Here is a 27288-nt window from a genome sequence, read left to right on the forward strand (position 1 = left end):
TACAACAGAAAGCGACGTAGCAGGGATCATGGGGAAATGAGGATTAGCTAGCTCCAAGGACAGAGCCTTCTTAAGACTACAAGCAGCTGGGGAGAGATCTACAAGCTTCCAGCATGAGACTGCACAACCGCTGAGAGGTAGGACATTTAACAAATATTTTATTTTAATCATATGATAAAAAGCAATAGGCAGATCACATTTTACTGACAGTGAAATCTGTGTCAAAGTGCCATTTACTCTACCTGTCTAGATTCTCCTTCGACACACACCCACTGAAATATTTTTATGGAACATTTTTAGACACGAGGCATTTCAGAAGTATTTACAGCATAGTATAAATACAGATAGTAGCTAGAGCACCACTTTAATGGGAGATTTTAGGATAACGCTACCTGGGAAATCTATCCAAAGAAGTTCTTCTACAGAAGAATTTAGTTATAGTATTAGGCATATGAAAAAAATCGAAATCCTACATTTCTCCTCCACATGGATTTTTTTTCCCCTGTCATTCGTTTTTAGCTTGGTCGACTACTATGCTGTGATTTGAATGTTATGTAAAACAGTTAAAATGCATTGCACTACAGCGGTGGAGGTGATTTCTCAATTCGTTAAAAAATTTTGTGGGAACATTGATCACAGCACAATCGATATTTACATATATGGACAGTAACGTCAAGGATTCCCTCTAAGAGCGGAATCCCTGGCCAGAGCTTTGGCAACAGGGATTCCGCTCCAGGAGGAGCCCCTGACGTCACTGTCCATATATGGCACTTAAAGTAGCGATGTGCCCGGGGAGTCCTCGGTCAGCGGCGGAGCTCCCTCTGTTCGTCCGCTCTGAACTAATGCTGAAGCAGGGAGCTGACTGTTCCCTGCTTCAGTATTGGGTTCAACTGTATCTACGACCTGAGGACGCAGATACAGTTGACAGTGGGACAAACCCTGACCGCCTCGTATGGCGGGACACTGCCCAGAATTCGGGACTGTCCTGCTGAATCTGGGACGGTTGGGAGGTTAGGGACGCTCTGCCCCCCCTATCATCCTCGCGTTTAGTCACCCCTTGTTCCTAATTCCGCTTGTTCAATTCTAACATGATGAGATAAGAAACACCTGTGGTGATCTAAGCTGGTTGTTTATGGGGGTTGATAGAGGAGATATATCCTCTCAAAACACACATTGTTGTCATTCCCTAGAAGTTGTGGATCAATTACATCTATCTAAGGCTTCGTTCACATCTGCGTCAGGGCTCCGTTCCATCTGAGCTTTCCGTCGGAACGGAGCCCGGACATAAACGGAAACCATTGCTTTCCGTTTCCATCACCATTGATTTCAATGGTGACGGATCCGGTGCCAATGGTTTCCGTTTGTCTCCATTTTGCAAGGGTTCCGTCATTTTGACTGAATCAATAGCGTAGTCGACTAAAACTCAGACGGACCGACGGAATGGGACCCTGGCGCAGATGTGAACGAAGCCTAACTGATTGTCAGGTATTTAGCTACTTATTAGTTTCTATGACATTTGATCGACTGAGGGCTCATGCACATGATTGTAAGGGTTTTTACTGTCCGCAAATACGGATGCACATCTGTAGTCGTCTGAAATTGCAGAAGTGCCCATAGACTTCTATGGGCGAGTCCGAGGCGCAATTGCGGACAAGAATAGAACGTGTTCTATATTTTCCGGATCATTTCTACAGCCCAGACACACATCTGTAAATATACGTAAATGTAGTGTAAGTACTTGAATTGTTACTAGTATAGGCTGTTATACCAGGTGTGCACCATCATTAAGTTGAACTGAATTAGAGAGGGATGAAGGGGGGGGGGGGGTTGGGAAAAGAGGGTATAACATTAAAATATAACTTTTATTCAATTGACTAAGATAATGCAGAGTACACAAAATAAATTTTAAAAAAAAGTGATATTCTCACTCCTAAGGATAAAGGTTGGATATCCCCAATGTAACTACCAACCTAAATTGAAAAGGCCTCTTATAGGATCCAAAAATTCTTATTTATTATTATGACCACAATTTGTACCACTTATAGTGGATTATTAAGCAGAAACGGCAAACATTGGGGCAAGAAGTGTAGGATCAGTTATGCTAATAGCCCGGCTATAGTGAGAGTAATATACCGTATAGGGATGGGGTGAATGGTCCCTTTGAATTGAATAAACCCTTTTAAACTTATCTAATCCCACTTAAATTGTGTTTGATTTGATTTGGAAAAGGTACATTTTCAAACCTTTTAAATAACTTTATAAGTGGGAATGAGGAGGGATAGATAGGTCTAAATTATAGATTTAATTGTGCAAATAGCAGGTTTTCATTTACGTGCTGTCAGAAAAATAACTAGAATATGCACTGACGATTTACATCATAGTGGACTTCAATAATCAGTTGAAATGCCAGATAGTATTGGATTGAACGTCCAACAAAGGATACAGCGCATTGTATGAGTTTATTTCTTTCATGCACTTGTATTCACTCCTGGAATTAGGTGTTACTGTCTTAGAACTCAAATATTGTCAGCAGTGATGTGTATGACTTAGGCCGTATTCACACGACAGGGATTCCTGGCCATGTGATGGCCGTTTTCTGAACGGCCATCACACGGGCGCAGTAGGAACAATAGACCCCATATTGGGCTATTCACACGGCCGATTTTTTGATGGCCCGGTAAACCTGGCCATCAAAAAGTGGAGCATGCCCTATTTCCAGCCGTTCTCCCGGCCGCACGGCTCCCATAGAAGTCTGTGTGCCGTGTAAAGCACGGCTGTCACTCGGATGTGAAAATAGGGCATGCACCATTTTTTGATGACCCGGTTTACCGGGCCATCAAAACATCGGCCGTGTGAGTAGCCTCATTTGGGGCCTATTGTTCCTACTGCGGCCGTGTGATGGCTGTTCAAAAAACGTCCGTCACACGGCTGGGAATCCCTGTCGTGTGAATAGGGCCTTAGGATTAGTGAGGTGACTGTATGGTTTGAAATGTTACATGCCTGTATTTCCAGCAGTCACTACAGCCTTTTAAATTACAGGAACAATATGAGACACTAAAGTGGGTCTCTATCGTTCGTCTCTTAGCGTGCTGCTGAGAGCAGGCTCATTCAAGCCTGCCTGTGTACTAAGCGGCAATCACGGCAAAAACAGCTATTCCGTAGTGGGAGCAGTGGTAGATCATAGCACTATCCCCCTGTGCATAGGGTGAGCGTGCCGATTATATGCCATGTTGACATGCAGCTGTCATGCACGTCCATGATTCAGTTGGAGCGGCACATATTACCGCCACTCACCTGAACTTCCTCCTAAGCGGTCACAGTGTAAATATACAGAAAGGTGTCCGTGGCCTATAGAAATGAATGGGTCCGCAACTATGGTCGTGTGCATGGGTCCTAACACAGTCATTGTAGCTCCCACAGAGGATGTCCTGTAGCTTTTTTGAATATCATCTACATAGCAATGAATTAATTTGCGATAGGTGAATGTATCACTGCATAACTAGGTAGATTTGCAATTCATATGAGCTTAAAAAATATTATTATCACTGAAAATATTAATAGAAAAAAAATGTCTGCCTTAATATTTCTAGGAGACATCATGAATGAAGTATCGGTCCTCTGCCTGCCGGTGAAGGAGGATGTAAATGAAGTGATTCATGGCTTGGATGATGAAGCACTGAAACATAGTGACAGCCGTCTGCCTTTTCAGGTAATAGGGAGACACTTGACACTTTATAGCATACCATACCTGTCAACAAAGACCCTTTCAAATTGTGACAATTCCACAGGCAACTTCCAACTTAACTGTAAAGTCACATGCATACAATGCGTATTAAAGGGGTTGTCTCAAGATTTAAAGTTATCTCATAACTACAGGATAGGTGATAACATTCTGATCGGTGGGGGTCCGACAACTGGGACACCAACCGATCACGAAAACAGGGGTCTTGTTCCTCCGAATAAATGGAGGCAGGTCGCGCATAGATAGCCAAATACAGCTCTCGGCTGTCTCCGGCAGCCCCATAGACAGTGAATGGAGCGGCAGTGTGCATGCGCGACCTGCCGCTCCATTAATTCGGAGGACCAGGACCCCTGTTCTCGTGATCGGTTGGTGTCCCAGTGGTCGGACCCCCACCGATCAGAATGTTATCACCTATCCTGTGGTTATGGGATAACTTTAAATCTTGAGACAACCCCTTTAAAGAGGCTCTGTCACTAGTTTAGTAATGCCCAATCTCCTAGCTAATCTAATAAAATTGTCTCCCAAAACGTTTATGATTTTAAAAGTTATGAGCTTTTTTCTAAACATGTAAATGAGCCTTTACTAGACAACTGAGAGGTAACACCAGCGATTCTCCTGAGGTGGAGCTACCTCACAGCCTCTGACGCTGTCCTATCAGCATGAAGCTGCTTCACACGGTGTGAGACCTGAGGCAGCAGAGAAGGAGGATCACTTCAAATAGCCATATCTCTGGCTGTGGACCACCTAGAACAGCAGAGATTCCAATCTTCCATAGGACTATGAGGATCACATTTCTAGCTGTAACACAACCGGAGTGTCACGGTCTGTAAGTATGTGGACCCACTAGGCTGCACCGCCGTAGCGGGGAGGCAGCTGGTCAAACAACAGAGCATCCAAGCAATACAAAGCCCTGCACTAGGGTACCTGAATAGTCCAGACAGTGGCCGAGGCTTTAGCACGGATGGAGGTTGGTGCAGCAGATTATGCCAGACGTGGCGGATGACAGTAGGTTGCGCCAGACGTGGCGGATGACACTGGACGTGGCAGAAGACACTGGACATGGCAGAAGACACTGGATGTGGCAGAAGACACTGGATGTGGCAGATGCAATAGGACACGACTCCAACACTAACAGGCTCAGGAACAAGAACACAGCACGGGATACAGGATGCAGGTAGCAGGGCACAGGAAACAACAGGAACAGGATAACACTAAGGGACCATTTGCAAGACTGACATGGGAATACTAACAACGCTCAGGCAATGAGCAAAGGGGCAGGGCCCTCCAGGGAATCATGGGCTAATTGATGATAATGATTTCCCATGTGCGCGCGCACGCTGCGGGACACAGCCGACCGGAGTGGAAGTGAGCGCTGGCGTCTCCTGGGAAGGAGATGTGAGCCAGCGCTCACAGATCCATGGCTGCGCCCGCCGGGGGTGAGTACACCCAACGCTACATGGCCATGGATGCTACACAGTGATATCGCCAGTTGAAAACACAGTCGGGAAAGGAAGCTGTATACTATATGATCAGGCTGTGTTGCTGGGCAGGGAAGGGGGAGAAGCTGTATGCTGATTGGACAGCGTCATACAGAAAACATTACATCACCCAGAGTGAAAAGAAAGAGTCACCTCCTATTTTGCTATTAGAGCCACAATAGCATATTTCTAAAAATGCACATAACTCTGCAACTAATAAACATTTTTTTAAAACAAATCACACTGTAGTTATAAGCAGCAAAGCACCTATTACATTAGTTCAGAGATAGGGAATTAATAAACTGGTGACAGAGCCTCTTTGAGTGTGGATTTTCTGTATCAATTTAAGGCCTCATTTACACGAGCGTGTGCGTTTTGCACGCGCAAAAAGCGCAGTATTTTGCGTGCGCAAAAGGCAGTTGACAGCTCCGTGTGTCATCCGTGTATGATGCGCGGCTGCGTGATTTTCGCGCAGCCGCCATCATAGAAATGAGGCTAGTCGACGTCAGTCACTGTCCATGGTGCTGAAAGAGTTAACTGATCGGCAGTAACTCTTTCAGCACCCTCGACAGTGCATTCCGATCACCATATCGCGTAACCTGTTTAAAAAAAAAGAGGTTCGTACTTACCGAGAACTTCCCGGCCGTTGCCTTGGTGACGTGTCCTTGGTGACGGGTCCTTGGTGACGCGCCTCTCTTGACATCTGGCCCCACCTCCCTGGATGACGCGGCAGTCCATGTGACCGCTGCAGCCTGTGCTTGGCTTGTGATTGGCTGCAGCTGTCACTTGGACTGAATTGTCATCCCGGGAGGTCAGACTGGAGGAAGAAGCCGGGAGTTATCGGTAAGTCAGAACTTTTTTTTTTTTTGACACGTTCACGTATATTGGAATCGGAAGTCACTGTCCAGGGTGCTGAACCAGTTTAACTCTTTCAGCACCCTGCACAGTGACTGTCTCCTGCCGGGTTCGGTCAAAACGAGTTCGGCCGAACACGGTAAAGTTCGGTTCGCTCATGTCTAAGACACTCCATTCGGATGTTTGTAAACAGAAAAGCACGTGGTGCTTTTCTGTTTACATTCAGTTTGACAGCTCTTGCGCGAATCACGCAGTTCGCACGGAAGTGCTTCCGTGCGGCATGCGTGGTTTTCACGCACCCATTGACTTCAATGGGTGTGTGATGCGCGAAAAACGCACGATTATAGAACATGTCGTGAGTTTTACGCCACGCACTCGCGCAGCGCAAAATTCACGCATCGTCTGCACTGCCCCATAGAGTAATATAGGTGCGTACGACACGCGTGAAAAGCACGCGCGTATATTACGCTCGTGTAAATGAGGCCTTACTGTGGCAAATCCACAGTGTAATATAGTACCAGCAAAGTAAATGAGATTTCAAGTAATCTTATAAAAAAAAAAAAAACGCACCCAAATCCGCAAAATTAAATTTGCACCTGTTTCGGCATCAAAATGTCAAATCTGCATCAGAAAACGCATTAAAAAAAGCATCATTATGTGCATATTTTAACTATGTTTATCTGCGATTATGATGCAGATTTTTCACATAAAATTGTAGCCTAAGCCCCCCTGCACACGGGTCGGATTTGCTGCCTGAAATCGCAGGCAAAGTGTGCACCAGATTGGTGTTGATTTAGCGTGGACTTTTGGCTGGAATTGCCACTGTGGACACCAGATGAGGGGAGAAAATAAAAAAGTCAATACTTACCTCCCCTGGTCTCCAATAGCGACACATTACTCCTCACAGGGCTAGTGTCAGTGCTACCAGCCTCCCGGGATGACGTTTTAAACCATGTGACCGTTTCAGCCTGTGATTGGCTGTATCGGTCACATGGGATGAAATGTCATCCCATGAGGCCGGCAGCACTGAGACCTGACGGGGAGGATTTAAATGTCGCTATAGGAATACCAGGAGCAATGAGTATCGATTTGATTTTTTGGTTTTTTAAATGGAACATCTTACTTTGTTATTTTGCGGCGAATTTGCAGCTTTCCAGCAGCAAAAATTGCATCACTTGCAATTTGTTGCAGAATTTCACTGCCCCATTGAACTCAATGGGGAAAGTCTGCAACAAATATGCAACTATTCCGCAGCATAAATTGGCTTGCTGCTGTTTCAAAAATCTGCACCGCAGGTCAATGTCTGCATGGAAATTTTCAGCAGCGTGTGAATGAGATTTTTAAAATCTAATCCACTTTGCTGCTACTGTAATACTCTGCAGATTTTCCATACGCAAATCCAGACAGAAAATCTGCAGCAATTATGCCACGTGTGCAAGGAGGCCGAATGCTGGATTCACACTCTGTATTTGTTGCAGAGTTTGATGCAGATTTTTGAGCCAAAGCCAGAAGCCGTTTCACAACGAATCGGAAAGATAAAGGAAAAACATATACTTCTTCCTCCTTGATCCATTTCTGGCTTTGTTTAAAACATCTGCACCAAAATCTGACTGATATAAACATGTTCCATCAGTTGGAACCAGTGGGGCAACTACCGCTGTAGCAGCCATAGCGACTGCTACGGGGCCCACGGCATGATGGGGTCCGTGCTACCAACCGCCATGGGCCCCCCATGCCCGGTGGTGCCGCTAGAAGCAGCTATGGCTTAGGATGCAGATACTATTGAAGGCTATGGCAGAGCAGGGAGGTAGCCTGCCATTTACTAGGCTATAGGCCGGCGTGATGATGTCACTGGATCACGCCGGCCTACACAAAGATCCTGTCGGCATTGATTCACTCCGTTCATCACGGGAACAGGGCCTAGGTGAGTATGAAGTTTATTTTTTATTTGTTTGGGGGTCGCTATAAGGCGCTATCTACATGAGGGGGTTTCTCTGTATGTCGCTCTCTAAAGGAGGGGGGGTGTATGCCACTATCTACAAGGCTGCTCTATGGTGCTATCTAAGGGGGGGCTGTATGGCGCTATCTAAGGGGGGGCTGTATGGCGCTATCTACAGGGGAATGTATGGCGCCATCTACAGGGGGCGCTGTATGGCACTATCTACAAGTGGGAGGTGGGGGCGCTATCTACAAGTGGGGTGTGACACTGTCTATAGGAGGGGCTATATAGCACTGTCTACTGGGGGGGCTGAATATCACTGTCTACAGGGGGGGCTGTCTGGCACAATCTAGAGGGGGGCAGTATCTACAGGGGGCACTATCTACAAGGAAGTCTGGGTGTGGCACCTAGGGGGGGGGCCTAGTCAAAAGTTTGCTATGGGGCCCAGTCTTTCCTAGTTACGCCCCTGGTTGGAACACTTATCATTCTTGATTTAAAGAAATGCTCTAGCTTGCTAGCAGTAAATGCTATGATCGTATTGTTTACTATGTCAAAGATAAAATATTTTGCATGATACAAATGATTTTCACGGGTAATATCTATTTCAGTATGTACCCGTTCCTGATAATTGCTCTGGTCGCATAAAAAAAAAGGGTTCATTACATCACGGGACATTCTTTACATACATGGCTAACTTTAGTGTACTTTTCTCAACGTGGAAAATAATATTAAATTCCATGGCTGCATGTAACTGTGACTCCTTTCTATTCTATGGTAAATCTTGAAAAAAATAATCCAAGGTATTTATTGTTACATAGCTCATAGTTTGTACTGTTGAAAAAAGACACGTCCATCAAGTTCAACCAAGGAAAGCTAGAGGACGTGGATGAATCGGAGAGGTCGATTTTAGGATTTTGTTTCGCCCTGATACAGAGGAAAGCAAAGTCTAAGGCCAGGATCACACACACATTTTTCGATGAAGTTTTTTATGCAGTTTTGATCCACCAAAAGTGGATCCAAAAGGGAGAGCAAAAAAGGAAGGACTGATAGACTTCCTTCTTGTTAGATCCACATCTGGCTTTGGTTAAAACAAAAACTACCATAAAAGCTACATGTGTCATTCCAGCCAAAAGGTTTTTGTTTTTTTTACTTTCGGCCAAATATGTTTTGTTTTTCTATTTTTCATTTGCTACAAGGTTGAACACAATTGTGAATATAACTATAACTGAAATGTAACTACACTATCTTTCCGAAAGTATGTGTACACCTGACCATCATGCCTTTACGAGCTTGTTGGACATCCCATTCCAAATAAAAGCTTTTTATGGCTATAACAGCCTCCACTCTTCAGGGAAGGCTTTCCACAAGATTTTTGAGTGTGTCTGCAGGACTTTTGTGCCAATTCAGCAAATAGATGAGAGGGCCTAGCTCACAATCGGCATTCCAATTCATCCCAAAAGTGTTCAATGGGGTTGAGGACAGGGCTCTATGCAGCCACTCGAGTTCCTCCACACCAAACTCATCACATTATGTCTTTATGAACCTCATTTTGTGCACAGGAGCACAGTCAAGCTGGAACAGAAAAGTTTCCTCCCCAAACTGTTGCCACAAAGTTGGAAGCATACAATTGTCCAAAATGTATTGGTATGCTGTAGCATTAACATTACTCTTCACTGGAAATAAGGGACCTAGAACAAAACTTGAAACAGTCCCAGACCATTATTCCTCCTCCACCAAATTTTACAGTAGGCACTGGCGTAGCTATAGGGGTCGCAGCGGTCGCAATTGCGACCGGGCCCCGAAGCCAGGGGGGCCCACGGCCCCCCGCACCACATCAATAAAAAGTTACTATAGTAACTCGGGCCGCGGGCCCCTGTTACTATAGTAACATACTTTACTTACCTTCCTGGTTCCGGATCGCAGCGGAGGTCCTGACGTCAAGCGCTGTGTGCAGCGCATGACGTCACAGCGCTATGCGCCGCGCACAGCATCGAGACAACAGAACTCCCGCCGCGGCTGCAGAGGAAGGTAAGGTTAGCCCTGACTGGCGGGGACCGACTCCCGGGACCCGCCAATCAGCTGTTTTGAAGGGGCCGCAGCACTCGTACGAGAGCTGCTCCCCTTCATTCCTGTCACTTCATTCCGGTCACACTGTGAATCCGTGTCGGCGATTCACAGTGTGAGCGAGTAGTGAAATAAAGGGGAAGCAGCTCTCATACGAGTGCTGCGGCCCCTTCAAAACAGCTGATTGGCGGGTCCCGGGAGACACATCAGCTATTGATGGCCTATCCTGTGGATAGGCCATCAATGTTTAGGGACTGCACAACCCCTAAGCCTACGATGTTGCAGGCTTAGGGGGCCCATGAGACAGGATCACAGATTGTGTGATCCTGTCTGCTGGGCCCTGTATCTAAGACAATCACATGGTAGGCTTAGATACATGGCCCATGCGTGATCCTGTCTGCTGGGCCCTGTATCTAAGCCAATCACATGGTAGGCTTAGATACATGGCCCATGCGTGATCCTGTCTGCTGGGCCCTGTATCTAAGCCAATCACATGGTAGGCTTAGATACATGGCCCATGTGTGATCCTGTCTGGTGGGCCCTGTATATAAGCCTACCACACTGTAGGCTTAGATACATGGCCCATGCGTGATCCTGTCTGCTGGGCCCTGTATCTAAGCCAATCACATGGTAGGCTTAGATACATGGCCCATGTGTGATCCTGTCTGCTGGGCCCTGTATCTAAGCCTACCACACTGTAGGTTTAGATACAGGGCCCCAGCACACAGTAATCTTATACTGTATAAGATTACTGTCTGCTGGACCCTGTATCTAAGCCTACGTTGTGGTAGGCTTAGATACAGGGTCCCACAGACAGTATCACACATGGGCCCTGTATCTAAGCCTAACACACGTGTTACTAATCATTTTTTGTGTGTTTTCTTACAGGTTCGGTCGTTGGACTACGTCGGATTCCAGGACTAATTCGATGACAGCTTTTTTTTATTATCAATAAAATGGTTAATGAGGGCTGTGTGGGTTTTTTTTTTATTTCAATAAAATATTTTTTCTATGTCTTTGTGTTTTTTTTTAAACTATATTACTACCGCCTTAGTAATGGCCGCCAGCTGATTGACAGCATCCATTGCTAAGGCGGGGCTTAGTGTTAGCGGATGCAGAGGCTAACACTAACCCCCTTTATTACCCCGGTACCCACCGCCACCAGGGGTGCTGGGAAGAGCCGGGTACGATCCAGTACCCGTCCATCTGTAGTGATGGTCGGCAACTGGGGTGGCCGCAGGCTGGTATTATCAGGAGGGGAAAGACCAGATACAGTGGCCCTTCCTACCCTGGTGATGCTAGCCTGCTGCTGCTTTATTGTATCTGGCTGGTTATGAAAAATGGGGGGGACCGCACGTCATTTAAAAAAATAAAATAAAATTGGAAAGAACGATGTGGGGTCCCCCCCAATTTTCATAACCAGCCAGATACAACACAGCAGCAGCAGGCAGCATTACCAGGGTGGGATGGGCCACTGTTTTTGGCCTTCCCCAGCCTAATACTACCAGCCTGCAGCCACCCCGGTGCCTGCCCGTCACTACAGATGGTCGGGTACTGGTTCGTACCCGGCTCTTCCCAGTACCCCTGGTGGCGGTTGGTACCGGGGTAATAATGGGGGTTAGTGTAGCCTCTGCACCGGCTAACATTAAGCCTCGCCTTAGTAATGGAGGTTGTTAATCAGTCGGCGGCCATTACTAAGGCGGTGATAATAAAGTTTAAAAAGATACAAGCACATAGAAAAAATATTTTATTGAAATAAAAAAACAACCCCCATTAACCATTTTATTGAGAATAAAAAAAAACGCCGTCATTGAAGTCCTCGTATCCGAAGTCCAACAAACCGAACCTGTAAAAAAACACAAACACACAAAAATAATCAGTAACACATAAAGAAGCAAAATTATTATTCTTAACTGTCCTGGGTCCAGCGCTGGAGCCGCAATGTCAGCCAGCTGGGCCCTGCATCTAATCCTATCCTGTGTGATACTGTCTGCTGAGCCACTGTATCTAATCCTATCCATAGTTTATAGGGTCGTAGTGCTATAGATATGCTATGCTGTCTCATATACACACTTTTTTTTGGGCGGACACATATGTATTGGGGCTATTTCCCTGACATTTTAAGCCCTGAGGATATGTTCACACGGCAGCGTCCGTTACGGCTGAAATTACGGTGCTGTTTTCAGGAGAAAACAGCACCGTAATTTCAGCCGTCATGGCATGTGCAGGCGTCTTTCGCTGCGTCCATTCCGGACGTAATTGGAGCTGTTTTTCTATGGAGTCCATGGAAAACGGCTCCATTTACGTCTGAAGAAGTGTCAGGCACTTCTTTGACGCGGGCGTCTTTTTTACGCGCCGCCTTTTGACAGCGGCGCGTAAAAAAAATGACCGTCGGCACAGAACATCGTAAGACCCATTCAAATGAATGGGCAGATGTTTGCCAACGCTTTTGAGCCGCATTTTCGGACGTAATTCAATGCTAAAACGCCCGAATTACGTCCGTAAATAGGGTGTGTGAACCCAGCCTTAGTGACGCCGCGGCTGCTAGTGCTGCATTGTTGGGTCACTTAAGAGACCCAGCGATGCAGCTGAAAGCTGCGGACCGTCGGCCATGAGAAGTTTGCGGGGGGGGGGGGCCCAGTAAGAATTCTTGCATCGGGGCCCATGAGCCTTTAGCTACGCCCCTGACAGTAGGCATTATGCATTACGGTAGGTAGCTATGATGCTATGAATGACAGCAGCAGCGTGAACTTGCGAGATCACACTGTGCAGCGATTAAGTCCTACACCTGATTGGTCAGTGTCATACACTCCTCTTTACAACGCCCACTTGGTCAAAAGTAAAAAAATGTCCAGTTGGGCATTAAGAAAGTAATTAGTATAATTCTAAAGTTGCTCATAACTTCCCCAAAAACGATCGTTTTTCAAAATAAAAAACAGTGTTGTTATCTACATTACAGCGCCGATCACCGGATGTAGGAGATAGGGCACTTATAATAAGATTCAAATCATGATTTTTGGACGGGTAGCAAGTGATCTACAACTAAAGCTCTTGAACGGCAGCTAACTCGTCACCTCTGAACTATGGTGTAGTGTTAAGGGGCGTTCACACGGAGTTTATTGGCGAGTTTTTTGACGCGGAAACCGCGCCACAAAACACGGCAAAAAACGGCTGAAAATGCCTCCCATTGATTTCAATGGGAGACAGAGGCGTTTTTTTCCCACGAGCGGAAAAACTGTCTCGCGGGAAAAAGAAGTGACATGCCCTATCTTGGGGCGTTTATGCCTCTGACCCCCCATTGACATCAATGGGAGGCAGAGAAAGGGTATTTCACAGCGTTTTATGCCCGTGGCGCTCAATGGCCGCGGGTGAAAAACGCAGCAAAAATCGGCGTGCAGGCAGAGGAAAATCTGCCGCAAAATTCCAAACAGAATTTTGAGGCAGATTTTCCGCCTGCAAAAAACGTGTGAACCCAGCCTTAAAGTGAGAAGGTACACTTTTAACTTGTTTAACTTGCACGATATACACATTGGGGGAAAAAGCTGGAGTAAGATGCTCCAATTTTATTAACGGGCGGACACCTCTTAAAGGGAACCTGTTATTCTCATTATGCTTCCCTCACTGAGAGCAGCATAATGTAGTAACAGACATGCTGATTTCAGCGGTCTGTTACATATGCGCTAATGTGAACCCGTTTCTGAGAACCTAAATTCAGAGCACAGAGATGAGTACGCCCACTCCGCGCTGATTGACATATGTTTCCCTATGTACAGTAATAGGGAAACATCCAGGGGCGTAACTAGGAAAGACTGGACCCCATAGCAAACTTTTGACTGGGGCCCCCCCTCCCCTGGGTGTCACACAAACCCCCCCCCCCCTTGTAGATAGTGCCTTTTTTACAGTCCCCCCCTGTAGATAACGCCATACAACCCCCCCTGTAGATAACGCCATAAAGCCCCCTCTGTAGATAACGCCATACAGCCCCCTCTGTAGATAACGCCATACATCCCCCCCTGTAGATAACGCCATACCTCCCCCACTGTAGATAAAGCCATACAGCCCCCTCTGTAGATAACGCCATACAGCCCCCACTGTAGATAACGCCATACAGCCCCCTCTGTAGATAACGCCATACAGCCCCCACTGTAGATAACGCCATACAGCCCCCTCTGTAGATAACGCCATACACTCCCTCTGTAGATAACGCCATACAGCCCCCTGTAGATAACGCCATACAGCCCCCTGTAGATAATGCCATACAGCCCCCTTTGTAGATATCTACAGAGGGGGCTGTATGGTGTTATCTACAAGGGGGTCTGTATGGCGTTATCTACAGGGGGCTGTATGGCGTTATCTACAGGGGGCTGTATGGCGTTATCTACAGGGGGCTGTATGGCGTTATCTACAGAGGGGGCTGTATGGCGTTATCTACAGGGGGCTGTATGGCGTTATCTACAGTGGGGGCTGTATGGCGTTATCTACAGGGGGGGCTGTATGGGGTTATCTACAGGGGGACTGAATGGCGTTATCTACAGGGGGGGACTGTATGGCGTTATCTACAGGGGGGACTTATGGCGTTATCTACAGGGGGGGACTGTATGGCGTTATCTACAGGGGGGGACTGTATGGCGTTATCTACAGGGGGGACTGTATGGCGTTATCTACAGGGGGGACTGTATGGCGTTATCTACAGGGGGGACTGTATGGTGTTATCTACAGGGGGGGGACTGTATGGCGTTATCTACAGGGGGGGGACTGTATGGCGTTATCTACAGGGGGGGTCTGTATGGCGTTCCCTACAGGGGGACTGTATGGCGTTCCCTACAGGGGGGGTTGTATGGCGTTCCGTACAGGGGGGCTGTATGGCGTTCTCTACAGGGGGGCTGTATGGCGTTCCCTACAGGGGGGGCTGTATGGCGTTCTCTACAGGGGGGCTGTATGGCGTTCCCTACAGGGGGGCTGTATGGCGTTCCCTACAGGGGGGGCTGTATGGCATACAGCCCCCCCTGTAGGTAACGCCATACAGCTCCCCTGTAGAGAACGCCATACAGAGCCCCCCCCTGTAGGGAACGCCATACAGCGCCCCCCCCCTTGTAGGGAACGCCATACAGCGCCCCCCCCCCTGTAGGGAACGCCATACAGCGCCCCCCACTGTAGGGAGCGCCATACAGCGTCCCCCCCTGTAGGGAGCGCCATACAGCGTCGTCCCCCTGTAGGGAACGCCATACAGCGTCGTTGTCCCCCCCTGTAGGGAACGCCATACAGCGTCCCCCCTCCCAAAAAAATGCGACCTACAGCGTGTCCGACAATAGACATGTATCCCCTATCCACAGGATAGGGGATACATGTGTGATCACTGGCAGCGATAGGGAGAACGGGGGACCGAAAGTCCCGCAAGTTCTCCATGACTAACCTCTGACTTGCGGCGTCTGCGCAGCTCAACAAAAATGAAAGGAGCGCTGGTCACGCATGCGCACAAGCGCGACCGGCGCTCCATTCATTTCTACGAGCTGCCGACACAGACCCCGGAAGTCCGAGGTTTGTGATGGAGAACTTCAGGGGACTTTCAGTCCCCCGTTCTCCCTATCGCTGCCAGCGATCACACATGTATCCCCTATCCTGTGGATACATGTCTTTTGTTTAATGGCAGAGCGGGGAGATACCTCCCTGCTCTGCCGTAGTGTTCAGTGGCGTCCCGCTGTAGCAGCCATAGCGGCTGGTAGCGGAGCCTCCGGCCATGGTGGGGGCCCGTGCCGGCAGGCGACACGGGCCCCCCATGCCGCGGGCCCCGTAGCAGCCGCTACTGCTGCTACGGCGGTAGTTACGCCACTGGAAACATCTGTCAATTAACAGAAAGTGTCTCTGGTGGCGCTGCCCGGCTCTGAATGTAAGTTTGCAGAAAAGGGTTCACATTAGCACAGAAGTGATAGATCGATGTGTCGTGGCCAAAGTCGCCATGAAGCCCTAGCCTATAAACTAATGTGAAAATGTATTTATTGATGGAGTCTGATATTTACATGTTTACTTGTTTTTCTCCCAGGAAATCTGGTCTCCTTGCAAAATAAAAATATTGATAGGTCATGTGGCTTTATGTGAAACATGTAAATGTGTAGCTGGGTAATTCCTTATAGCATCTCTCCCTCTGCCGCATTGTATTCTCAATTCTCTACTAAACCCCCAATATTCCATTTACATATGAAAATGTTTGAAATGGTCGACAGACGGTGCAGGTGCAACTTTCTTGGATGTACAGAAAAAAAGATGACAGTATAGCAAAATGGCAATAACTCCAATATACCGTCAGTTCTGAAGGTTTTAAACTTTATTAGAACTTAAATGATTGATTTTTGGAAATATGTGGGAATAATGAAGGTCCTGTTTGTATTATATACAGGGTGGGCCATTTATATGGATACACCTAAATAAAATGGGAATGGTTGGTGATATTAACTTCCTGTTTGTGGCACATTAGTATATGGGAGGGGGGAAACTTTTCAAGCTGGGTGTTGACCATGGCGGCCATTTTGAAGTCGGCCATTTTGTATCCAACTTTAGTTTTTTCAATGGGAAGAGGGTCATGTGACACATCAAACTTATGGAAAATTTCACAAGAAAAACAATGGTGTGCTTGGTTTTAACGTTATTTTATTCTTTCATGAGTTATTTACAAGTTTCTGACCACATAAAATGTGTTCAAAGTGCTGCCCATTGTGTTGGATTGTCAATGCAACCCTCTTCTCCCACTCTTCCCACACTGATAGCAACACCGCAGAAGAATGGCCCCCGAGGTCTCCCGATCTGACCCCCTTAGACTTTTATCTTTGGGGTCATCTGAAGGCAATTGTCTATGCTGTGAAGATACGAGATGTGCAGCAACTGAAACTACGGATACTGGAAGCCTGTGCTAGCATTTCTTCTGTGGTGTTGCTATCAGTGTGTGAAGAGTGGGAGAAGAGGGTTGCATTGACAATCCAACACAATGGGCAGCACTTTGAACACATTTTATAAGTGGTCAGAAACTTGTAAATAACTCATGAAAGAATAAAGTAACGTTAAAACCAAGCACACCATTGTTTTTCTTGTGAAATTCTCGATAAGTTTGATGTGTCACATGACCCTCTTCCCATTGAAAAAACTAAAGTTGGATACAAAATGGCCGACTTCAAAATGGCCGCCATGGTCAACACCCAGCTTGAAAAGTTTTCCCCCTCCCATATACTAATGTGCCGCAAACAGGAAGTTAATATCACCAACCATTCCCATTTTATTTAGGTGTACCCATACAAATGGCCCACCCTGTATATTGTACAGTATGGTAAGTAAACTGTGGAATTCACTTTTACCAGCTTTGGTTGCTTAGTGGGGTTTTCCAGTGCTAAGAAATTGATGGCCTATCCTCAGGATAGGCCATCAATACCTGATTGGTGGGGGTCCGATTCCTGGCACCCCCACCGATCAGCTGTTTTGAAGGAGCCACGGTACTTGTACGAGTGCGGCTTCCCATTCATACCTTGCTTGTTCTGTATTGTGAATCGCCGACACACTTGTAGCGGCGGTGCACAGTATTACAGACTTCTCCCATTCACTTCAATGTTTACTTAAAAAAGCAGATTTAAGAAATGTTCCTAGAGCAGCTTCTATGCAAAATTGCAATAACAGTTTTAATTCCATTTTATATAAGGGATAGGGCATGATACCCACAAAAACGCATGGGTTTTCAACTACATTGTGTGAACATGATTTTGAAAAGTGACATTCACAACCATGCAAAATCTGGGGCATTGCCAAGAAGAAGAATGGCACATGTGAATGTGCCCTACTGGTATTTTCTTCTTAACAGTTCCCGTCCTTGTAAATTGTTCCTAATGTTCTGTCTTCTGTGCAATTCTGTTAGATCTTCCCAGACCCTTGTGAAGAAGAGGAGGTTCCAGTAAAAATGAGAGGAAGGTTGCCCTCCATTGTGGTGGAACCAACAGATATAATTAACGTAGAAAGCGGTGAGTTGCGATGGCCACCAGAATCTGTACGAAAAGAGAAAGACCTGACTGAAGATGATGCAGAGGAAGAGAAAACAGAAGGTGATTAAAATTGATAAACTCTAAGGATGTATTCACACGGTGTGGTTTTGCCACGTTTTTTGCCGCGAGGTCGAAAACCTCATAATGTGAATACACCTTTAGCCTATTGAAACAGTAGGTCATAAATTTTCCAAATGTCCTCTATTAATTCATTCAGAATCAAAAGCATTTTGGGAAACGCTGTGGAAAATTATTGTTAATGTCCCGTTCTAGCTGTAGAAACTAAACAGAGCGGAAAAATCATTCCTGACTAATAGCCCACAAACATGTGGGGGTTCAGATGAGTCCACTTTCAACATTGTCTAACGTTTTCATTGCAGAATGGGGCTTTAAAAAGGCTCTGTCACCACATTATAAATGTCCTACCTTGTACATGATGTGATTGGCGCTGTAATGTAGATTACAGCAGTGTTTTTATTTAGAAAAACGATCATTTTTGACAGAGTTATGACCTATTTTAGCTTTATGCTAATGACTTTCTTAATGGACAACTGGGCGTGTTTTACTTTTTGGCCAAGTGGGCGTTGTGGAGAGAAGTGTATGACGCTGACCAATCAGTGACCAATCAGCGTCATACAATTCTCTCCATTCATTTACACAGCACATTAGTGTATGACGCTGATTGGTCACTGATTGGTCAGCATCATACACTTCTCTCCACAATGCTCACTTGGCCAAAAAGTAAAGCACTGAACTTGAAGTAGAGGTTCTAAGAACTAGATATAGTCTAACATTGTAGACCTTTTTCGGCTTCATCCCAGTAATCCCATCGAAGGAATCTTTGATTGGCCTCTGCCAATCATTGCATTCACCTGCAAAGCAAATATAGCTAAGATGGGTTTTTAGGTTTAACCAGGCGATTTTTCATTTTTATTTTTTACTCCTCTCCTTCCAAGAGCCATAACTTTTTACATTTTCTATTGACTTGGGCATATGAGGTTTTTTTTGCGGGACTAGTTGTATCTTTTACTGGCACCATTTAATGTACTATATAATGTACTGGGAAACTTAATTTGCGGCGTGGAATAAAAAAAACAACAACATTTCCCCAGTGTTTTTTTACGGCGTTCACCCGGCGGTAAAAATAACATGTTAACATTACTCTGTGGTTCAATACGATTACGGCAATACCAAATTTATATAGTTATTTTTAAGTTTTACTACTTTTACATGATAGAAACATTTTGTTAAATAAAAAAATGTGTTTTGGGTCGCCATATTCTGAGGCCCAGAGATTATTTCTTTTTCCATCAATTGAGTTGTGTGAGGCCTTGTTTTTTGCAAAGTGAGCTGAAGTTTTTATATTTTAAACACTCAAAATAGATCCCCTTTGTTTTGGAAATCAGTCGAGGTTCGAGATCACAGACTTCATTAATGTGAGCTTCTCATGTGTATCTACAATAGATCAGAAAATAATTTTCACTGGATTTCCCATTTAAAGATGAAAGATCACTAAACTGGTAGACTATTCATTCAGATGATCAGGTGGCTGACAATTGCGGGGGAACATTGGAGGTCCCCGTTCATAAATGTATGGAAAGTCTCGCACAAATATGGTGAATAGAAGGTGTTGGTAGGGGATCTTTCACTGGGGTAGATCACCCTACAGAGACACCCCTCCATCTATCTTCTAGAGAAGAGGAGCGTTGAGAAGGCAACATCAGGCAATGATGTCGAGAGACTACTTCCAGCAGTGGACAACCACGCTGGGTTTTAATTAGTTTCAGGACGTTAGGTTCTAAATATTATACATTAAAGGGGTTGTCCAGGCACGGACAACTGATGACCTATCCACATCATAGGTCATCAGTATATGATGGGTAGGGGTCCGACACTCTGACCCTGCACCAATCAGCTGCTCCGGATGTCCATGCTGGAAGAAGATGGCTCCGGTCCAGAATAGCGGCCGAGCTGCAGTACTGCAGCTCTGCACCTATTCAAGTGAATAGAGCAGAGCTGCAATTCTGCAGCACTTCCGCTATGCAGTGGTCGGAGCCATCTGCTTCCGGCTCCGAACTCTGCATACACTGCATAACATCCGTTGCCCAGAGACAGCCAGAGCAGCTGATCAGTGCGGGGTCCTAACCCCGCTGATCATATACTGACGACCTATGCAGTGGATAGGTCATCAGTTGTCCGTGCCCGAACAACCCCTTTAAAGTGGTTGTCCAGGATTAGAAAAAGGCTTGCTTTTTTTTCTTCCAGAAAGAGTTCCACTCTTGTCCATGGGCTGTATTTGTTATTGCAGTTAAGCCATATTCACTGGAATAGGGGTGAGCTGCAATACCAGACACAGCCCATGGACAAACATGCTCCAAAAACGTATTGTAATTTGAGTTATAAAATTGGCACAAGTAATGTGCATCATCTTTATGAGAGACATTGCGCCATTTTTCATCTTGGTTTGCAGCATAAACATCTTCTAGTAGTTTATGCAATTTTTTTTATTGGCGTTTGGGTGCAAAATAATTATATCAACAAGTGCCGGATTTACATCTCATGTGCCAGCAGGAACAAATTGATGATTCTGGACATCCAGTATAAATTTAACAGAGACAGCACTCCCTGACCTGGCCCTAATCTTGAGGTACAGACACCCTTTCCTGCAGGGTCACCTTTAGGGATCATGCACACAGCAATAGTGTGTGCACGGACTGAAATACAGTCTACAACAAGCTTTCAACTCGTATTGGTGTGGTGCCTCCATGAGACATGAAGCAATGCTTCTAGTTACCTTTGTATAACCGCATTCTTTGGAGCATGCCTTGAATTTGCAAAATACGAGGTACATTTAAGTTCCCTATGGGAGCACATTTTCTGGGAGTGCCCCTTTGCACAGGGCCTGTTGAAAGCCTTGGAACACGAACTCAAGGACTCAGTTCCCAGGAACAGCCTGTTGTACCACTCGGTACTTTATTGATTATTTCCTGGGATTCACACTGTTGGGGCAATCCAGGCGCCTTATGAACTGTTTTAAGGACGCTATATGGTCTGACAGGAATTGCCTAATTTTGCGAAGCGAGAGTGTGTTCGTCCAGAACTGCCGCAGGGTAATACACAGCCTGCTGAAAGAGGCAGCCCAGACGTCGATGAGGAAGAGGGTAAATACCCCTCTTTCCTCCCCACTCTACCTTCTTGTGTGTTGTCTCTCAATAGGGCATTAGGTCTGTGGTCACCCCTCCCTACCCCCTCTTTCGCACTCCTCCACCGCTATCACTCATCTGTAATGTTTTGTCATACAAGAAAACTGATTGCTCTCACGCCCGTTCTGTATTACTTTGGCTCCGACAAAATTCTCTATATGTCAAGTTGGAGAAATGCCTTTATGAAAAGTAAGAAAAAGAAATTCAATTTCTGGGCTACATCATCTACTGAGGGTCTTCGCATGGATCCAGTCAATGTTTATGCTATTTAAAATTAATCTCAACCTGTGGATCCCAATGCTGTCCAAAGATTCCTTGGTTACACAAATTAATATCATCACTTTATTCAAAATTTCTTCACTCACTGCCCTAAGCACTAAACAGAAAGAGGCTAAAACCCAGGATTGGCCAGCTTCTGCAGTTCAAGACACCTGCCATCTCAAGACATGCTTCTCTTTGGCTCCATTCTCCATTACTCCAGTGCGAATAAGACATTCTTCTTAAAAGTCATTGCTTTCTAAAAATTTAGGTTCTCTTCCAACAGTCTGAGTGTAAGAGACACATTCCCTGTGGATTCTTCTTCAAGTAGTTCTCTTCTGCCAGTTCCTGGAAGATTTTTTGTGGAAATAACTTAACCAGAAGAGATCCAGCTATATCAAGCTATGTCTACATATTCTTGTTGAATGACAAAAGCTAGACTAAAATAAAGGGTCTGAGGAGATCATTCTAGCAACCATTTGTAAAAATCCCCAAAAACAACAAAGAAATAAAGTTCCATGCTTTTAATGTTAAAAGATTGATGGTCTAGTACTTAGATATCACTAATGATATATCTTTGTACAATTCTAAAGGTAGAAAGAAGCGTCAAAAAACAACATTGATGGGTGGATTGAATTGGCAAAATCAGAGTATTACAGACTTCAAAGAAGTGCCCAACAGTGTTAAAGACCATTCAGCCAGTGCAGTAGATTTTCCCATTGCCTTAAAAGAGCTGAAGTTCCTTAGAATTTTTTTTTAAAGCAGCTACCTTGGTTGGCCTTCATAATTTTGCTAGACTTGACCTATAATGCAGTCAAGAACTGGCCATTGGATGGAAATTCTCTTTCTGGCTGTTTTCCTTCCCTAAAATTCTACTCATTTGGTACTTCTCTGGTGGTGCGGTCCTGGTTTCTTCATAATGAACTCGGTTTTCATGAGTACACTAGGAGGGCAGTATAATTCCCTCCTTGTTATACATTAGATATGTCTAATTCCATAATAACATTCAGTGTCCAGGGTGTAGGAATCTGGTAAACACTGGTGGGAAAAAACATTTAATCTCTGATGTTCATGTCCCTACAGAAGACAAGGGTCAACCTCCAGCAATACCATCATGGTGGAATCATGGAAGCCGAATTACCGGTAGGCACCTGTTTCTTTTTTTGGGGGGAATTTGCAGATACGTGGATAGTCAAATAATCTAGCAATATTAAAGTGGCATTCCCATTTTAAGCTTTTAAGACATATCCACAGGATATGACAAAAATAGGTCTATCTCTGGGCCTCTCACCTATCAGAAGAACAGGGGTCTGTTGACCCCGGTTTGCTGATTCCTGACCGCCAAACTCTCCAACCACTGCTGCTTACTAGGCACACCGGGCTAACATAGACTCTAATGGAGAGGGCTATAAACTGTATGGAGAGTGCCTTGGCTGGGAATCAAGACCAACGTTCTCCTTAAATGTAAGGGTTCCAGAGGTGGGACCAACACCTATCAGACATTTATGGAATATCTTGTGGATATGCCATAAATGCTTAAGAAGGGAATACCCTTTAAGTTGTATCGTGCAAGCAAGTCAATCTCATGACATCACATACATCAGCAAGCGCAATAATGACAATGACATTATAGCATTAGAGTTCACTATAACCTGTACCCCAAAAGCAGATAACCATGATAAACAACAGGATCTTTAAAACAACAATAGGGAGTCAATAACACATCATTATATCCAGGGGAAAGTGGGAATGCAGGAAAAGGGAAAGTAAAGGGTAAACGAGAAAGGGAAACACGTAGGATTAGAATAGATCTTCTCTTTCTTTCTGGTCTCAATGATACGTTTTTCATGAGATGTTTCGATTGTCATAGATACAGGTAGTGTAATGTTAATGTGTATATGCATGTGCTAAAAATGGTAATAAAACTAAAAAGAACAAAAAAAAAAGGATTAGAAAAAAAGTTCCAAAAATTAGAATGCGTATATATGTTCAGGTCAATAATACTATTCTACAGTTTGTTTTTGCTATACAGATAACCGAATTATGTATCACTGTCTTAGACGAAACAAAAGAGGAGACAGAAGACCCACAACCTGAGCAGGAATAAGGTTTACAATGCTGGCACTCTGGATACTGCACGCCACAAGAGGCTTGATGAATTCCAGAGAGAGACTGTGCAACTAATAGATAACCAACAACCAACAGATGGCTTGTTATACATTACTTATAAATTAAAATGTAAAAGAATTTGGGAAATACTAGCTTTCTTATATTTCTTCTGTTTGTAATTTACTGGAAGTCCATGTAATGTAATAAATAATGTAGTATATGAATGTATATATTTTTTTTAATTATCGTATGTTACATGATTGTATTGTTAGAAACTCCCCAAACTACAACGCCTAAAGCTGTCTGGGCATACTTGGGAGATGTCATTTCAACAGCTGGGCAGCCACACCAGTGATACATACATTATATATACTAGTATATATATATATGTATATATATATATATATATATAATATTTTACATTTAATTTACTAAATATCAATTTAGAAGACATACAATATTCCTTTGCCATCAAATACATATTAGTGTGCTTAACAAAACTGCCATATAACCCCACATTATTATTTACACACTACTCTAAAGGGTTTTACTTTGATAAACATTTTAGCGCATATCAACTGGATATGCCATACATGCCCGTTCAGTAGGGCTGCTGTTACTGGGATCCTTACCCTTTAAGGGAACAGTAGTGCCCTTGTCCATGGTGGAGTAGTTGCACATACACAACACCTTATGTTCACAATTGTATCCACAATAATCTGCTAAAATTCCTAAACTGTTTTTACCATATCTTCATACAAACCTAATACTGCCATGTGCACTAAAGCAACATTTGAGTTAAAGCACTAAAGATATAATAAAATTTTTCATGAGGCCGACTGCTCATTGTTAATGTATTTATGTGTCGTACAGTTGGGGAAATGTGGCCAATGCCCTATGTTTACCAGGATACAGACAGCTCTGCTTAGCCTTGTGCCCCTCTACAAAATACAAATTGCAATATATATATTTAAATGTTTATAAACAATGCATAAAACCAATTACTTTTGTCTATAGCATCCAATCAGATCAGTTAGAATTTGATATGTTGCTATGGGTTACACAAACTTTGTTGCAACAGTTTTTATGCATTAGGGCTAATGCGTCCTTATTAGTTCTTGTTCACAGTGCAGATATGGTGCAGTGTATGAAGTTGTTTTTTTCTTCAAGAGGAAAGAAAGGAGTGGAACCCAAACATGGGAAAAACCTTATTATACTTCTCTTCTCTTATTCCTCACTTTCTTTTGATCCAATCTTGTTTTTGGCTTAAAGGGAACCTGTCACCAGCATTTTACTGATTAAACCAGCAATACCAGGGGGTAGTGGGTGAAATATAATTTCTATTTAACCTAAAATTGTCTTCTTAGTCGGTTCTGTAGCTTTAGTATTCAGTTTTTGAGTGTTCCCACACCGTATGCAAATGAGCATAAGAGTCATATCTTTGTTTGAAAAGAGTCAAATCTTTGTTTGAAAAGAGTCATATCTTCATTCCTCAAGTCTTTCCGAGTTTATCCCGCCTCCTTACTATTGATTGACAGCTCCTAGCCTTCCCCCAGCACACAAAATCCCGCACTTGAGCATTGATGTCCTCTTCCGGGGTGAGCGTACAACGGGACACCGAATTATTACGATAAAAGGCGCAACATGTTTACAGACCGTTATTTACAGTCGGAGGAGGAGTTTAGGAGAGGGGATAACTGCAATGAAATTTTGATAGTAGCGGCCAGTGAGGGATAAGTAAAGTTCAATAGGTGAAATGCTGGTGACGGATTCCCTTTAATAAGCAAAAAACTAATTTGCACATTGTGACTAAAGCCTTATCGCTCAGTTGCAGGCACATAGCATGACTGCCACTGAATAAAAAGACAATATTCTGTTGTGCAGAACTATGTATTTTAATACCTGGATTGCTGCTTTATAATCGATATATTTCGATTTCCATGTGGCACACCTACTTGTTGATATATATAAGCAATTATAAACATTGTATGACAGCACTTACTAGAAGAAACGCGTGTTTTAAGAATACTTATGTACAACAAAGATGACATCTGTTACCAAGACAGACGTAAAATGTAGGTTCAACTTAGGTGAACTGTTACCTGTATATTAGGGAACTACATCAACAGCAATTCCCAAATAATATACTTCTACTATTGAAATCCCTCCCTATGTGTAGGAGCAATCTGGCAATAGAGCTGCGCGGTGGCAGCGAAAACGATGCAGGAAACAAAAGCTTTGGACAAACAGCCTGTGTCTGCTGAATTTTATATTCCAGTTGCTGCCCGATTTCAATAAAAGGAATCTATTAATTTGCTGTAATTGCAATTCTATAATATATCAGTATAGGTTTAGCGTAGTTACACCAAGGTATAACTGATACTTTAAAAGGGGTTTTCTGACTATAATAAGTTAAAAAAAAACTTGTATAGAAAAATGACAAACTTTATAATATTCATACCTGTAAAATTCTGCTTAATTACCCCTCCGCTGGTCTGCGCCACTCAGAGGTTTTGCTTCAAACGCACTAATGTGTTGTCCATCATGATGCCACGTGACTGCAATGGCCAAACACTGCCAGTCGGTGTGAAATTTTGTTCCTTGTAATTGGTAGCCGCAGTGACATTACATCTTTATGGAGAACATGTCATTGCGTCTCAAACAAAGCTCAGAAACAGCGATGACCAACAGGAGCCGATTGTGGGAAAATGTAGCAGAAAAAGTAGAACAGGTAAGTATATTAAAAGGAAATAATGTATACAATGAAATTCAGTATATAAGTATTTTATGGTGTAGAAATGTTAAATAGCTAAAACGTACACTATGTAAACATGAGAAATGTGTGAAAAATATATAATATTGTAAATAATATTTTTCAAAATTATGCGTACACAATCTGAACCGCTGTCAGTGTTGCATTTCAAATAAAAAAATACGATAGAGTAATCATGCGTTCTATGTAAATGTATGTTGTATGGTACAGAAAATGCAAAAGCTGTTGTATTAAACAGGATCTGTTCAATGGTATACATATCAAAGAGGGGTACAAACTAGGATCTCACATTACATGGATAATGTACATAGTGATGTCACAGTATAAAGATAATAAACACTGATTTCACAGTTTAAGTAAAATGCACACAGTGACTTCACGATATAGGGATAATGCTCAGGAAGCGTTGTCACAGTGCAGGGATTACATGGATAATGCACACAGTGATGTCACGGTACAAGGTTAACAGGAAAGATAAACAAAATGATATCACACTACAGTGATAATGTACACAGTGATGCTACTGTATAGAAATAATGGAGACAGTTATATTACAGTGCACGGATAACAGGGATAATAAGCACTGATGTCACAGTACAGGGATAATAAACAGTGATGTTACCAGAGGCGTAGCTAGGTTCTCCAGCACCCGGGGCAAAGACTCCGTTTGGCGCCCACCCCAACCTCTTTCCCGACATCTCCTTCCCTCTCGCCATGTTTGTTTTCTCTACCAATCGACGTGTCATTTCTTTTCCACATTTCTTTTTATGTAACTCGAGTATAAAAACATTTGTACATTTTACAAGCAATATAGTTCTATACACAACACCAGAATAGTGCTCAGTACAT

General features: G+C 44.1%; 1 protein-coding gene across 1 annotated transcript; it reads left to right on the forward strand.

The window, feature by feature from the left end:
* On the forward strand, positions 1 to 26572 carry LOC142742428 (protein LBH-like). Its single transcript, XM_075852155.1, has 5 exons — positions 1 to 137; positions 3591 to 3709; positions 17973 to 18156; positions 22641 to 22700; positions 23618 to 26572. The coding sequence occupies exons 2-5, from the start codon at positions 3599 to 3601 to the stop codon at positions 23662 to 23664; spliced, it is 402 nt and encodes a 133-aa protein (XP_075708270.1). The 5' UTR covers positions 1 to 137; positions 3591 to 3598; the 3' UTR covers positions 23665 to 26572.
* Positions 26573 to 27288: the final 716 nt, after the last annotated feature.

Source organism: Rhinoderma darwinii, chromosome 2, assembly GCF_050947455.1.
Source record: "Rhinoderma darwinii isolate aRhiDar2 chromosome 2, aRhiDar2.hap1, whole genome shotgun sequence".
In the NCBI taxonomy this organism is placed as follows: Eukaryota; Metazoa; Chordata; class Amphibia; order Anura; family Rhinodermatidae; genus Rhinoderma; species Rhinoderma darwinii.